Source organism: Pezoporus flaviventris, unplaced genomic scaffold, assembly GCF_033815535.1.
Source record: "Pezoporus flaviventris isolate CSIRO_AGI_PZ_B2104156 unplaced genomic scaffold, CSIRO_AGI_Pfla_v1 ptg000007l, whole genome shotgun sequence".
Taxonomy (NCBI): Eukaryota; Metazoa; Chordata; class Aves; order Psittaciformes; family Psittacidae; genus Pezoporus; species Pezoporus flaviventris.
Genome location: NW_026892555.1, coordinates 59,429,329 through 59,445,000, shown reverse-complemented (window position 1 = coordinate 59,445,000; position 15,672 = coordinate 59,429,329). Strand labels below are relative to the sequence as shown.

Here is a 15,672-nt window from a genome sequence, read left to right as displayed (position 1 = left end):
GGAACAAGTTACTTTCAGCTAACTGCAACAGAGGAGGGATCAGTTTGCGGCTTACTACTTTTTGGCTGACGGCATGCAGCTAAGAACTGTGTTTTCCTTGGAAACACACTGCTGTGAAAAAAACCTGCAGCTTCCAGCAGCTACCCATACTGTCTTCCACAGATTCATGGACAACGTTAGCATACACTTGCTAATGAAACTAATCATCTAGGCTCTAGACAGTACTTGGATGTTTATGAATACAATGAGATCATCATTTATATCTGCTGCAATGCTTAAAATTAGACAAAGGTGCTCACTGTGGGCAGTGTGCATCCCATTAAGCACTCCCTCTATCTTCTATCCATAGCAGCTATGCCTTCCCAACAGGAAGGTTGCTGACTGCAGAAATTTCCAAAACATCTCACATAGCTGACAGCTAAAATAAACTTATTTTAGATTGCACCTCCTTCTGAACTAAACTATAAGATTGCCAGGAATTTATAGGAAGAACAAATAATGAGTAGTAGTAAAAGAGCTTCATTTTTTACAGTCCTTCAGCTATTATTTTTCTTTCTGATAAGATGCTGAATTAATCACTTGTCTTTGTGAAAACAGTCTTCAAAAGTATAAATGGCTGCCTACTCTTTTCATTTCTTTGTAGCAAAGCTAACACATATGACGTGTGTACAGACAACAAGCCAAGAGAAAAGCTAGCTGTGAATTTTCAGCACATCCTCTACTTCTATTACCTAAGGAAACTCAGGTAACCCCTAATGCCTTCCTCGTGTTCCTTGGGTTAACCGCTGACAGAAAAGAGCACTCAGGCAGGAAGAAACTGTGGAGAATGTACCTACATTCACATTCTGAAACAGTACAGCACCAGCCAAGAACTGAACTCACTGCTTTCAAAGGTCAAGTAAGCCTCCAAAATACTGAAAGCTTAACATAGATCTTGGGTAAAATTTTAGCTCCTAACCAATGCTAAAATGTTGAGTCCTTTGCACTCCCCTCCTCTCATCACAAGCTTCTGACTAGTGAATACTTCAAGGAAAAGGTACATTTCTTTCCTTAGGGCTTTTCCGAAAAATGATTCTGTAACCCTCCAAGATTCTTTTTCAGCCAAAAGCAGGAAACGATCAATTAAGTTTTTCATTCCTATCCAGTTAAACTAGTAATGTTAGGCTTCAGTTGAAAACCTCACAATTATTTGCAAGAAGCAGTAAAACGTGACGACAAAGCCTGAAGGCAAGACTCAGCACATTACCCCCTGGTAGTTACAGGTAGCCTCTCCTCTGTGTATTCGTATGTACCACTAATATCTCTAACTGGAACGCTTCCTGTGAGGCAGAATTCATTCCTTCAAAACAGGAGAAAGTTATTACAAGATGACTGCATATATACACCTGCATAACACATCACTGAATTTTGCCACTTGTTCTTCCAAAATCAGCTGTAATTTCAACTGGAGCTTTTTACTTTGCAGGTACAAGGTAGTATTACCCAAAATAGGCATAACAAACAGTTACTATCAGAAATTTCTCTCCAAGAAAACTGTTTCAAAAAAAGGATTAACAGTTCAATTAAACAGAAGAGGGTCAGATTGATGGACTCGATTAACTGTAAGTTGGAAACAGGATAGTGCAATCAAAATGGCTTTTCTAGAGAGTACGCAGAACATCAAACCCCCATTCATTTTTCCTGGCTATTTTTCTTTCTGATCTCAACAATGCCTTCCAATGACATACCATGGAGTCTTGTATATTTTATGATATTTATACCACACATTAGTAGCATTTGATATTCCAAAATTCATGCGGATGTATGCAAGCACATTAAAAAACAGACACCTAGGAAATTCCTTTACTTCAAAGCAGTTGAGTAAAAAAATACACACACTTTAGCAATATGCTATCTTCCAACATTGTTTAAAAGAGCATCTCAAATATATTTAAGCTGCTGTTACACAGTAATAGGTATTTACTTATAGGTGTTGCTCTCGAGGTGAAATCGTTACACAGCTTTTCCAATCAACTAAGATCATTTGAAAATCATGTTCTTCACATGATGTTACCAGCAGTGTAACACTGATCCCATTTTTAAAGTACATGAAACAAAATGCAGAACCTTACAAAATCTTAAACATATGATTAATGAATTTAACAGAAAATGTTTTGTAATGCTGATTCCAGTTCAGCAAGTATTTGCTTTCCAAGTAATTTTATATATATGAATGATCCTATTTGACTCAATGGGATTACGCATATGCAAGAAGTTATTTCAGAGGCAACTCATTATTTAAAATTCATAAGGAAGGTGAGGTAATTAAACAAGTGTCAGTAAACGCCTTTCCGTGGTAAGCTTATATGGAAAATAGTTATAACAGACGTATCAGATAAGAAAATATCTCTAAAGAATACTTACAAAGTTTTCTTATGAAACATACATTTAAATCCAGAGTTGTGCTCAACAGTGGTAAAATACAGTCTTGCTGATGAATGATTTTATTTTTATTTTCTTGCTAGTACTTTTATATGTGTGTGTGTGTGTGTGTATCTTACAGTCAATAGTGAAACGTCTCTGCTCTGTTTTACCACAATTTACACCTAAGTAACATAATGATGTAACAGGAATTAGAACCCAGAACCATTAACACTACTAATGCATTCACCTTGTCCTCAACCACATTGTCTCCTAGACACAATAAAGGTGTAGCCAAGATTTATCCTGCCAATAAGATATAGTTATAGGTCCCATGAAGATTACTGACACTGAAGTACCAAATATGTACTGGCCTTGGACTTAACACATAACATGCCAGTTTTGAGACACATTCAAGTTGACAATAAATCAGTATCACAGTTCCAATAACAGAAAAAAATACCTTAGAGGAATTTCTGTGTTAAAACATTCCACTTTTGAGTTAGCTATTAAATGGTAATGATCATAATGGACTAGGTAGGGTTTTTGTGGCTGAAATGTGCAGACATTTCACTACAAGGCTATGTTTTTTAACTTTGCTGATCTGCAAAATTACACTTTTCACAGTATTTTCCCCTTAAAACCAATTTTGCCTTAAAAAAAACCATAAAGTTAAAACTCAAACCAAAAGATGTTTCAGTAGCAATCTTATTATGAATTATACTTGTTTCCTGTATCTGCAAATGCAAACATTTCCACAGCCTCCGTAACACCTCCGTTTTCTGCATACAAAAATGCAATAGTTACGGCTATTGCAAAACTAAAGAGAACAAGGTGCACTACTTCAGTACTGCATACTAAATTGTAAATGCATTTTTCCTCTCCCTTTCAGAACTATCTCAATGTTTATCAGCAGAAATTCCTTTCTGAGAAGTTTGTTAAAAGGGACCAATCTCAGGGTGTATGGGTGATAACTATTTTTTTCAAGCACCCTTTTGAACTTATTTCAATTTTCTGTTTTTGATGATAGTCATGCTGACAACTTTTTTTGGTTCATCAAATTCTGTAGTACAATTACATGAATTTACTTTTAATAAATTACCATCTTTGCATATATCAGTCAAACCATGAAGACTAAACACTTGCAAATAAAATGCATTATTAATTTAATTGTCACAGCCTATTTAGCTAGCTTCTATTAGTATTTGCTATAATATGCACTGTATCAGAGGGCAGAATCAAATTCGAAACAAAGAATAAACTGATTATATTATCCTGAGAAATTAAAAAATAGCAAGCTTGCAAAATTATAAACAAGGCATTAATGTTTTGAACAGGTAAGAAAACTTTGTAACTTAATTTATAATATCTTTATATCCAATGTGATGGTTTAACGTACTGAAGAAGGACTTATTTGGTTCCTAAAGACATTAAAAGGCATCAAATTCTCTGATAATAGGAAGGGAAAAGTGGAAAGGAAAGCAACAGTGATTTCGTATTTTCTGCACTAGACCATGTGGCTTAACATCAACCATTACCAGCAAGGGACTGCTATTAGGAAATTACATTGCTGTTGTAGCTCTGCCACTAGCATTTGACACTGCACTATGTTAAGCTGAAGTGCCATCTGAAAAGGTATTCTAGGTAAGAAATATTCAAAAGATGGATGAATAAATTTCAGAAGAGAGTATGAAGTCTCTCCAATATTACTTGTTTATGCTGGCTTTGGGGTAAAGCTGCAACAGCCTGCGCTAGCAGACAGGGCAGGGAGGTTGCAGGCCTTAGCTGGCTTCTCTGCTCCTCAGGCAGCCAGGGCTACAAGGACTATGAAGCTGTCACCTCAGAAAGGAACCCCTCTCCTACTCCTCTTCACACCACGCTAGCAAGCCAGCCACAAAGCCTTTGAGGACACATGGAAAGAAATGGGGAAAATGGAAACAGTCAGAAGGCTTTCTTGAAGAAACACACAAAAGCAAGCAACAGCCGGTTTAGTTTATAGCATCCTGCTTGCTTAGGAATTCATTTCAAGATGATGATAGCTAAAAATATGCCTCTCAGGCTAAGATACTACACTTGGAAATCTATTGTATGTATCCTTTATTGAGCACATATTCACTAGGGTAATGCAAGTTATCTCTATGTTGTATTGATGATGATAATACAATAAGTACCCCCTTGTAAAATAACATATTGGTATTGAATGCTTCCAGTCACAAAACAAGCCACCAGAGTAAAACATTTTTCGTAATTGTTGTGCTATGATAAAAGATAACCACCATAAACTGTAATATGATATCTACTTTGATGAAACTGTAATTGTTCTTTCAATGCATCATTCTATATTTTAGATGAAACAATATCTCAAAACTCTCCAAGTAACTATGTGTTAGCAAAATTCTGGTTAAGCACTTTGTTACAGGAAATCTCATTAAAAATATAAGCACCACCTAAATAGATGCTTAGTCAAACATAAGGTGTATATGGTGTGTTAATTTAAAACTCTACTCTTAGGTCATCCAGTGATTTAAGTATGACGAACTTGGGAGGAAAGGGTCTAATCAACTACCGATTCCAGGGTCTAACAAGAAACAAACATGACCCAGAAAGAGTTTTGCAGCATTCTCCTATAACTGTTAGCTATAATTTATTTTCCTTTCCTTACATATCAAAACTGCAGTAATACTTGAAAACGTATCAAGTACCCACCAACGTACCCTGTAGGTAGGATACCTCCATCTACCCAGGCTGAAAGAAAATACACAATATTTTGGCTATCCAAAAAACATCAAGTTTGTAGTTACCCCAAAATTTCAATGAAATAGCAATACCAATGCCACAATGTACCTAAAAAACCTGAAGCAAGATCTGTTAATCTGCAAATAGTGCCATCTAGTTTGTAAACACAGTTACATGTTAAACCACAGGAAAAAAATAACGTGCTGACAAAAAAAAGTTTCAAAATAAGTAACTGTAAACAGATTGAAAAAAGTAAAAGGAATTCATTTTAAAATTAGTCAAAACACCAGATCTTTGTTCCTGCCCAACTGCAGGAAGAGAGGAAATTTTCTTTTTGATTCCTCTGTGGGTTTAAACTCAGTGATCAACATAAATCTCAGAAAGTCATCTTATAAATGGCTATGAGCATCAAGAACAGCAAGGGAAAAAACAAACAAAAAAGTAGTAATATTTGATTTTGTACTTGGAGGGACAGTTACAACTATGGAATTTTTGAGAAAATAGCATCACCTGTCAAAAAACTGCCCCAAGGGGTACAAATCCTACACCTTTTGTATTGCTTTCTGCAGCAATTTTTCCATTGACACCCAGAGACATGTCATGCACCGTGCTGAAGAGCACTTAAGGCATGTTAGCTCCCTCTGTAGTTAAGGTGGAATTAAAAGCCCAGGTGACTTCATTCTGGGCAAGCTAAATACAGCATATAAGGTCTTCACATATTGTACAATATAAAATGAGAAAGAACTTTGAAGTAGCTTACCTTTCTTTGGGTGTGCCAACTCCATGCTTGCCCAGTAAATGAGTGTTCAAATGCTTCTTCATCACAAACGCCACCCTACCAAAAAGAAAACCCAGGAAGATTATTTTTTTATTAACACTTTTTTTAACAAAAACAGTATTTTTCTTTTTTGAGCATGCACTTGAGCATATTTTATGAAAGGTGGGCTTTAAAAACCCCTGCTAGGTTATGACTTAAATCTGAGACTCCATATTTTCAATGTTTTCTTCAGATTGCAGTCACTTGGTTAATTCTTACAAGCAAGTAACCACAACCATACGTTGCTGGTCAAAGAATGGAAAACCTGTTTCTGCTTCCCTTTGCAAATTAGAACATCTCAGACAATACACTGATAAGATAGCCTATTTTACCTAAATAACATTTTCTCATGTTATAAACTAATACAGTATTAGTTACACTTTTAATTTATGTAACCCTAATAGGCCCATCATGCAACCGTTCTTCATACAAGTAGTTCCATTGTTTTTAATGAGAAACACAAAAATACAGCAAGATTAGCTGCTTTAATCACTGCTTATGTCTGGTCAAACTTCACTGTATTAATTATTTAAAGAGATATACATGGAAACAAGTTAATAGCCTTAGTTATTTTATAGCCTTGTGAAAAAAAAAGGATAGAAAAGATGAAGCACATTTTCATGAATACGCTTTGAAGAAGCAGATTGTTCAAACTGGCAAGACATTGTTCAACGCATCAACAGCAGCAACAAATTGTATACTACCTGGCATTATATATCTACTAAACAAAATACAGCTAATTTACTTTAATTTTGGCGACATATATAATGAAACTGATAGGAGCATATCAAGTACCATTCTTCTGCTGATAAGACCATAACATCAATTTAATTATGCCATGTGACTGCTTCAAACAATTTAGATATCAGACTGAAGCTTCAAACTAAAATGGTTCTCTCGATAAGCAGAATTTTTACTGCTGCAACTTTCAGTGTGAAAAGGGCTTGCAAACATTTTTGTTAATTATGTATTACAGCTGTCCTTCATAAAGTTAATTACTAATAGCTGAAAGGCAATAGACTGTATTTGCATATGTACATGAAAGGCATGACATATGCAAAAATATGATTTTAATTAGCATTCCATGATATGAAGGGCTACAAATCAAACTGGCATGTTATAAGATTTTTAACATTAAATGCTGAATTCATCTGGACGTGTTTGCAGTAATGGACAATGGAAGGACTGTAAAACACTAGCACTATGGGGTATAAGAGCCACAGAAGCCAAGAGACATTTACAAAAATGTTAATGTAGCTTCTCCGTGTCTGATCTACTTTGGGTACTTTCACATTATTACAGAGAATCTCTTTTGTACATCCCTTAAGGTGTAAGATTATAAATTCTGTCTTATTTAAACGATAACAATTTCCTTATTTTTTACAAAAAGACATTAAAAAAAGTATCTTACATACTTTTTCCTAAAAAATTTATAACTATGGCATCATAATCATTCCAACTGTGAATAATCTATAACACTGTTACCATCACTACTATGGAAGTGTCATCAGAATTACTGTACATAGGGAAAATAATTGTAACAAAATAATGTGTTCCAGTAACAGCACAAGGCAGCCAAACATACTGCCCTTGCTTTTCAGGAGAAATACTAACCATTTCCACACAGCCAGGAAAGGTACCAAACAGATTTTAATTTAGTAATACTTGTATTTCCTGTTACAAATCTCCATTGTCCCCGTTCTCTAAAAGAAAAATAAATCCGAAGATACTACTGCGAAAAGGCCATCTGCAAAGTTGTAAAGGCATGCTTTGCTATTTGCATGGAACATAAAGATCCCAACAAGCTACGCAGTATTTCTAGGGAAGTTTGTTTTTCTTCTTCTGAGCCTGTGTACTTGAAGCTTCCAAACGAAAACTGAACACTTCTTACACTGCACATCTGCACTGGGGTACAGACAGACACACCTTTCTGCAAAGTCAAAGACAAAGGCCTTGTTAATAATGTGAAACGCTTAATCTCACATTACCTGCTTCCTCTCTGTTGCATCTAGGTTCTGCCTAACCATTTTGCTGGTCTTACACAGCATAAATAAAATGAAGACTGACTCACGAAGAGTCTCGGCACGTGCTAACATTTTAAGCTTTTAATGCAAGGCTTGAAGACTTCAGACTTGAGGAGTGCAGAATGCCCGTGTGCAAGCCTGAAGTGCACAAAATAGCTCAGGAACAGCACTCCACCTTTACAGAATCAGGCCTTATAAATAAAAGCGAAGTTGCTATTTGCACAAGAAAAATGACGATAAAAAAATATTACCAACAAACAGAGACAGCCCTTATTTAAACAAAAGATTTTTTTTCCTCCCTTAGAATTAAGGCAAACTCTAAGCATGTTGGTTTGGATGCAGTTTGATAACAAAAAAAATTGTGTGGGAACTATTTGTTTATGTTTACTAAATACTGCAGGTGATTTTAAGAGAGAGGTGGTAGCAGTGTTTGCCGGCTTTACAAAACAAACAAAATGTGTTTTCAGTACATTCAGTTTCTAAGCAATTACTGGTTTACTAATCAAAAAATATTGGTTTTATCAATGCTACTTATCTCTGCTGAGGTAAATCAGTTATTCCAAAGATACTGCCAGAATTGAATAGACAGATATGACTTAGCCTTGGTCTTTTCAACTGAATCTTAAGGGAAGTCTGTCTGGCACCAGTAAGCACTCAAGGAGTGAATGCTTTCAAGATATGGTGCTCTAATACATCTTCAAATCAAAGGCGATCTTTCCATAAGCAGCAATTCAGGCTTTGTTGAATTTCTCATTTCTTATTTTTTAATACTAGTGGAAACAGAAACATTCAAATGCAATTAACTGGTTTCAGAAACACATCAGAAGGGAGTAGGAAAAACCTGTAATTGCCATACTCCACTGTTTCCAATACACTCAAACCAGGCCAGGCTTGAGGCCTGGAGCCAGTTTTACAAACTCTGATCTGGACATACTCATCCCCAAGCCACATAAAGACAAGCAGTCACAGTCCAGCTGCCCTCCTGAGGGGCAGGTCTCAAAAGGCAGAAATGTCTAGCCTATACTTCTAAGTCATTGTCACTGGCAGTTTCCCCCATTTGTTAGGAAGACAGCTCCTAGAAGCCTCTTTTTACAGTGAAAGAAGGCGAGCAAGTAGGATCTCATTTGCTTGCAGTGGCATTGTGTTAGTTTAACTTTTTTAGTGATTTTCAATTACTCTGGATCGAAACTAGCGCCATCCTCCATCTTATACAGTCTATGTTCAAATTTCAGGATAAAGTAAGGACAAGATGAAAAATGACAGTGAGCTTTAGAATGGCTTCCACACCATCTATGGACCCTTTTTTGCACATAAACTATAAACAAAAATGGCTTTTAATCATAAATATATGAGCACCTTTCCCAAAATAAGTTTTCAGAAAACTCTGGTTTTAGTTTAGAAAAGTTGCGGCTTTGCAGGAACGTGTCCACTCGTATTCCATGGCAGTCTTCAAACAGTACTTGGATTCATTCTGAGAATGTCTGTAACTGATTTAGGAGACTCTGCAGACTTGTCTTCAGCTATAAGAAAACATTTTAATGTACAAAAGAAATAAAAGGGCTTCTAATTCTGGGAATAAAGAAACATATTGGACCATCTTTATTTCCACTTTTTAGTCTAGTGTAATACAAGTTCTTCAGCATGTACAATGTTTATCATCACAGTACCCCAAGGAATATGAATAAACTGTCATGTAGTGTCTGTTCTCTCATTTTCTCTGCAGAGAGAAATTGTGCACTGTGAAGTATCTTGTTTTGAGAGGGCAAAACATTCTAGGTTTTATTATGCTTTGAATCTATAATAGCTCTTCCTTTTTAATATGTACATTGCTGTTAGTAGAAAGCCAAGTTAAAAAAAACAAAACAAAACACAAACCACCACACACACAAACCAAAACAAGAATTCTGGACCATAAAGTCATAAAAGCTGTTACTTCCCAAGTGTTTACCAAGTGCTCAGCCCTGGCCTAGTTCCAAGGAAGGAGCTACATCTTACCTTTACCAGAAAGTCACTTGAAGCCACATCAACAGAGCAGTCATCTTGTAACTGCACGTAACTGCTGAGAAGGACCAGCATGAGAATTTATTTTTGTGGGACTCTACAAACAAGGTATCCAGCAGTTGAAGAGCAATTTTAAATCACTTCTCAGTAGATACATTGCTCTCTGCAACTGCTCTTAGAGGATTTATCTTACAGACAACAATGTTCAATGACAGCAGAAAAGTCCAGGAGAATAACAATGAATATCTACCCTTTATTCATATTCTCAATATCCTTTACATCTCCTTTAAACTGTCCAGAAGCTTTTTATACATGAATTTAACTCTGAGAAATACAGGTAAGCTACTGCATGACATGCAGGCCCAATGTGCAGGATGTTTGAAAAAGCTTCTTAAAAGCCTTTTTTTTTCTTTAACAAAACAAAACAAACAAACACACAAAATAAAATAAAAAAGCAGAATAGGATGCTATTATTTTTAAATTATTATTTATTTCTCAGGGGTCTCAGGCACTCAGAGAGGACAGAATGGTTTACCATATCGGATAAATCACCTGGGATATCTGACAGCTTCAAGGAACAATAACAAAAAGGATCTCAAACTTTTACACACCAGAAGAACTGTCTGCATCAGTTTTTGATTTCCATTATCTGTGCTTGAATTTTTGTCCTTGTATCTTCACCTGAGACAAGAAACCAGAAAATCAAGGCAAGCTGCATGGACCTAAGAAGGTCATACTTTTGGGCAAGTGAATAACATAGACTCGATGGCTCTTATTACCTGAATGAAGTGCTCTTGCTCCTTACCACATCTTGGAATACATTGCAAACCCTAATTGTCTGTAGCTGAATGAGTGGTTCACATGGCCATGCCAACAGGGGTATCAGTTACTAAGAGAAAGAAATAATGCAGCTTGTCAAGGAATCATGACCACATGTATTTCAGAATATTCAGTAAAGCTTGTATATGTAATTACAGATTCTTTTTTAATTTGTACATGTTCTACACATAAAAGTGGAACTTCACATGTTCAAATCAGCAGTCAAATAGTACAGAAACAGTCTATATCAATCTCATCTCTCTGTCAGGATTTTGTATTCAGCAGGTCAGCTTCAAGAACAAGAGTGCACAGGAAAACACAGAGGTGCCCAGAAAGCAACGTTTTTTTATGAACAAGTAATCTTTTTCTTTTTTTTTCCATGCATCAAAAGTAATTTTGAAATTCCTGGGAATTTTTTCAAGTCCATCATTCGTGGATGTTTGCTGATTCTGAAGGGTCCAGACTGGGGTGCTGATAACTCTCTTGCATGACTGCGCGCAAGGGACTCAATTTAAAAGAAAGTATCTGGCAGGCCAGAGTCTGGTGTGGAAGATATCCAGTAGTCTGAAAGGCTTCATGCCCTTTGTGACAAGATGTCAGGTTCAAGTAAATACCTGGCAGGGCGAAGTCTAGTGTGGAAAACATCCAAATATCTGAAAAACTTCATGCCTTCTGTGACAGGACGTCAAGTCCTAGAACCCTGCATAGGAAAGCTGCTGTTTTCTGCTGACTCATTTAGCAGCCAAACGAAGCAGGTCTTACTACTTCCAGATATCCATTATTGTTGTTGTTCTTAAGTTAAATAAAAATAAAAACAAAAACCATTTCAGAAGGTTAACAAGTCGTGTAAACACTCAGTCTGCGATGCTGAGGAGTACTGTGATGCGCTCACACCACCTTATACTCCCTGCTGACCCCATGTGTTAAAGCAGGATACGGCTATTTTATGCTCACCCTCAGTAACACTCATAATTAAATTGGAAAGTAAAACACATACATTTGGCAAACATAGCTCCTTCCTCCTCATCTCTCAAGTGGGAGCAACTTGGCAGACTGGAAAATGCAAACTTTTCCTCTCGAAAAGAGAAACTGAAAGAGGTAAATGAGGACAACTTCACCACCGCTAACAAGACATGAACCAGAGTACCATGGCAAGAACCTAAAGACTAACATAAGCTTCAAATTTCTGAGAATGATTAGCCCTTCTGCCTTAAGCTTGAAGGATTTTTGCTGTAGGTTTCTTTCATTTGCTTCTTTAGGTTTGTTGCTGTTGTTTTTACCGTTTTCCATGCACCAATCAGGTATGTTTCCTATTTATTGATTAAATTTTCAGCTTTTCCATGGAGATGTTTTGTTGCTGAAGTTCAAAAGCTAAGATTTTATTTTATTTTTTTGTCAATATGAAACCATCAGTGCAACAGACTACAACCTTCTCTTCTAAAAATACCTCGTCTTATTTTTATGTTACTTGTAATAAGCTAGCAATGAAGCTAAGCTTCCCAACATAAAAAAAAAATGAAGGAAGAAGACAACCTATATCAGTGAAACACCTGTACACAGCTTGCACCTAAGGAAGACTTGAATATCACAGCAGCTACTGTCCCTGATTTGCTTTGAGCAGGATGATAGACAACAGGACTGTCAATGTGCTGTTCAATGACCTACATCAATCTCAAGAATAATTTACTGCTATATCAGACAGATCATTATGGATGAGTTGCACACTATCAATCAATCGACTGTGTTGCTCCTGCATATTCCTGCATCTATCAAACAGGAGACATCCCTCAACATATTCTTGTTGCTTTCTGCCACCAATCTGTGTCCCTCAAGATGTGAAAGAATTATTAGCCACATGGCCATAATGTAGTGGCAAAAGTCACAATTATCTCCTCTTACAGATTCTGGTAGAAGAGACCTGAGTACAAAGGAAGAGCAAACTAAATAAAACAGAAAACAGCCTAAACTGTTCCACTCAAGCTGGGCTTAGAGAGATCTTCCCATCCAAAGTTGCCAAATCTTCTCACTATCCCACTTTTAAGAGATGTTTGCTATAATGTAAACCATCCAGGACAGAAATTTAGTCTTTCATTGCAAGGACCGTGGCAAAAGAGGAATACATAGGGAGTATTTACATTATTTCCTTCCCCGTGAGGGAACTCCCTCACTTTTTACTGTATGAATCACCTGAAGTTACTTCAACTGAAGTTGAAGGGCTTCCCGCAAGTTAGCTATAGGGTCATCCTGAATTTTATTGGTTTGGGGTTTTCGTGATGACTTTTTTTATTTGGAGGGGAAGGAAGGGAGCTGTTAGGAGTTTTTGTAAATACAAAAAGTACCCTTCAATAAGAGACAAAGGAATAACTGTGAGCAGAGAGCGATAACTGTTATTAACATAAAGGTGAGAGGAAACTTAAGAGTGCAACAGGGAACTTTTAGATTTGGCAATTCAATAAAAGCTGAAATTGCAAGTAAACAAATGGCTCTCTACTTATTTCGTTTGCTTAATGGGCAGACTGAAAACAGCTAAACAGAGGCAAAAACTTTGAAGGCAGAAGGTGTTCACTCTGTCAGGGAATCACCTTACAAATATATGAGAAAATTAGTACCGCTACAATAAAAGTTCGTCTCAATATTCAGAGGAGTTAATGAATGTTAACTGATAATGGTAGACAGCAGCAGTATGTAATTACATTTCTAAACACGCCTTACCAAATCACTTCCAAACTAAGAGAGTCACATGTTCTATTAATTTTCATTGGTTATTGAACATCTGTAACTGTCACCTCTAACAGGTGCTTGGTAATCTAACAGCTGCACAAAGTACTAAAAAAAAAGAAAGAATCAGAATGTGCTTCCTGTAGCACTGCTAGCAACCTCTTAGTCTACCACAGCACAGAACCTCTTTGCCTAAATTCTGCCTATGCAACCTTAGGCCTAGTGTCAGGAGTGCCTTCCATCTAAGAGATCACCAGCAACACCCAGAAACATGACACCACCAGAGAAGATAGTTGCCCTGCTGAATGACGCTGCAGGAATGCTTCAAATGTAAATGAAGATTTACAGCTACAAAAATTGTGATACAAAAAAGTGCCTACCAACCTTGCCATCAAGAAATTGCTTAGGTCCTCTCTTTTCTCACAATATGTACATCCAACAGCCCCATAACCCTGATCACTCTCTTTTCTGTTCCCTCCCTTTCTTCACTGACATGCCTGCCTACTCGTGATCCAGTCCATTTCCTAGCATTCTCAGGGCTTCAGATACAGAATTTGATGCAGTAGGCATCAGTCCCACATATCATCATCTTCCACCTAGAAAGACATAGCAGGATAAACAGACCAAGGTTTGAAGAGGGCAGGTTTTCAAAGCAGATTCAGCCTTTTGGGAATGTCAGGTAAACCACATCTGTAAATGGCTGGAGAGGAGTTTTGAAATATCTGACTTTCTGCAGACAGTTTGCACCGAGCTTTCTAGGGATTCCAAAGAGCAAAGTCTACGCATGTTAAAAGTGCAAGAAACAGCATTTAAGACCATTGCAAAATAAGGACGCTTCAATGAGTTTCTACTTATAAGTAGAATGGATAGAGCTAAACAAATGCACCTGATTTTAATCTTCTGTTGTTCCTGAACAAAAAATCACTTTTGATGTTTGTAGCTTCTTCCTAACTGCTCTGAAACTACACTGCAGGCTGAGTTACCAGGTTTATGCAGAGCTTCTGCAAGAAAAAGCTATCTCGAGAGTTAAATCCTCAATCTACTCTTGCCTGTCTTTAAAGGAAATCAAAGCAAATCTAAAGATAGTTGGTTGTGGGCTAGAAAACATATAGGGCCTGCAGTAGCAGTGCCACCATATATAACTCAGTCAATTCAGCAGCTACAGTGCCTGTGGTGTTTTGCAAAGTTGCGAGGTACAAAGAAAGGAATGATGAATAAATTGGTCACTAGCTGATGACTGAACTGCTGAGAAGTCATACACAATCAGAAGGCATAGACAATTTTTATTGACAATTTACCCACAATTTGAAAACACTGCTGGTGATAGACGGTGGCTGGAGCTATGACTGCAGTCTGCTTCATCTGTGAGAGTAGTGAGAATCTTGCCCTAGGTCTTTACTTGACATAGAAAAGCAAGTGCTGGTTGATTTGTTTATTCCTAAGACTTAAATTCAGATGTAAAACATACCCTTTTTGCCTTTCATGCAGGCATTCCACAAGACTGTTTGACTTAAGGTAGAAAACAAAATACTTCAGAATATCTGTTTGCCAAAGTAGCTGTAACTGCCTAAAAATAGTAAAACTATGACAGCAGGACCTAATCTGCAACCATCAGAAATAGCTGAGCATAAATAAAAGCTGTTTCCAATCTCAACTGGTGTCTCAATTTCTCCAGATATTCCCATCACAGCCATCCCCAACTGTTCCCAAAATCTGAGAGCTGCAACTCCTCCCACCACTGAAGGAGGTGGCAGCTGGCTGAGGAAAGTACCAGGACTGTTAGAGGAAACCACAATATGAAAACCAGAAAGACACTTATGAACTCTACAGGTGCTACAGATGTACAAAACTCTGAATTATAGCACGGAATGTAGAGCGTGCAGATGATATAAAGAGCTGCATGAAAACCTATCCAAATGAGAATTACAGGTGCTAACAGTGGCTTTACTCCACTTGTCCCATGAGCAAATGGTAACACCTCTCATCACTTCAGCCGCAGACTTAGCAGGAAAGTTACTAGTCACTAAAGCTGCCAAGCATGAAGTCTGGTTGTTTCTTAGGTTTGCCTTTGATGTCCAGCAGGACTCACTTCAGACACAAAAATCCATAGCCAGGACGGCAGGAGTACTCACCTGAGATATAACTGCTATTGAAGCA

The 15,672-nt window shown here is 37.1% G+C and overlaps 1 protein-coding gene across 1 annotated transcript in view; it reads right to left on the bottom strand.

Annotated features, from left to right (window-relative positions):
* ZNF407 (zinc finger protein 407) overlaps positions 1–15,672 on the bottom strand; it is a 339,001-nt gene that overhangs the window by 196,241 nt on the left and 127,088 nt on the right. Inside the window, exon 4 of the mRNA XM_061448907.1 lies at positions 5,897–5,971. Within this exon, the coding sequence (XP_061304891.1) occupies positions 5,897–5,971 (75 nt within the window). The remainder of the gene's footprint in view (positions 1–5,896; positions 5,972–15,672) is intronic.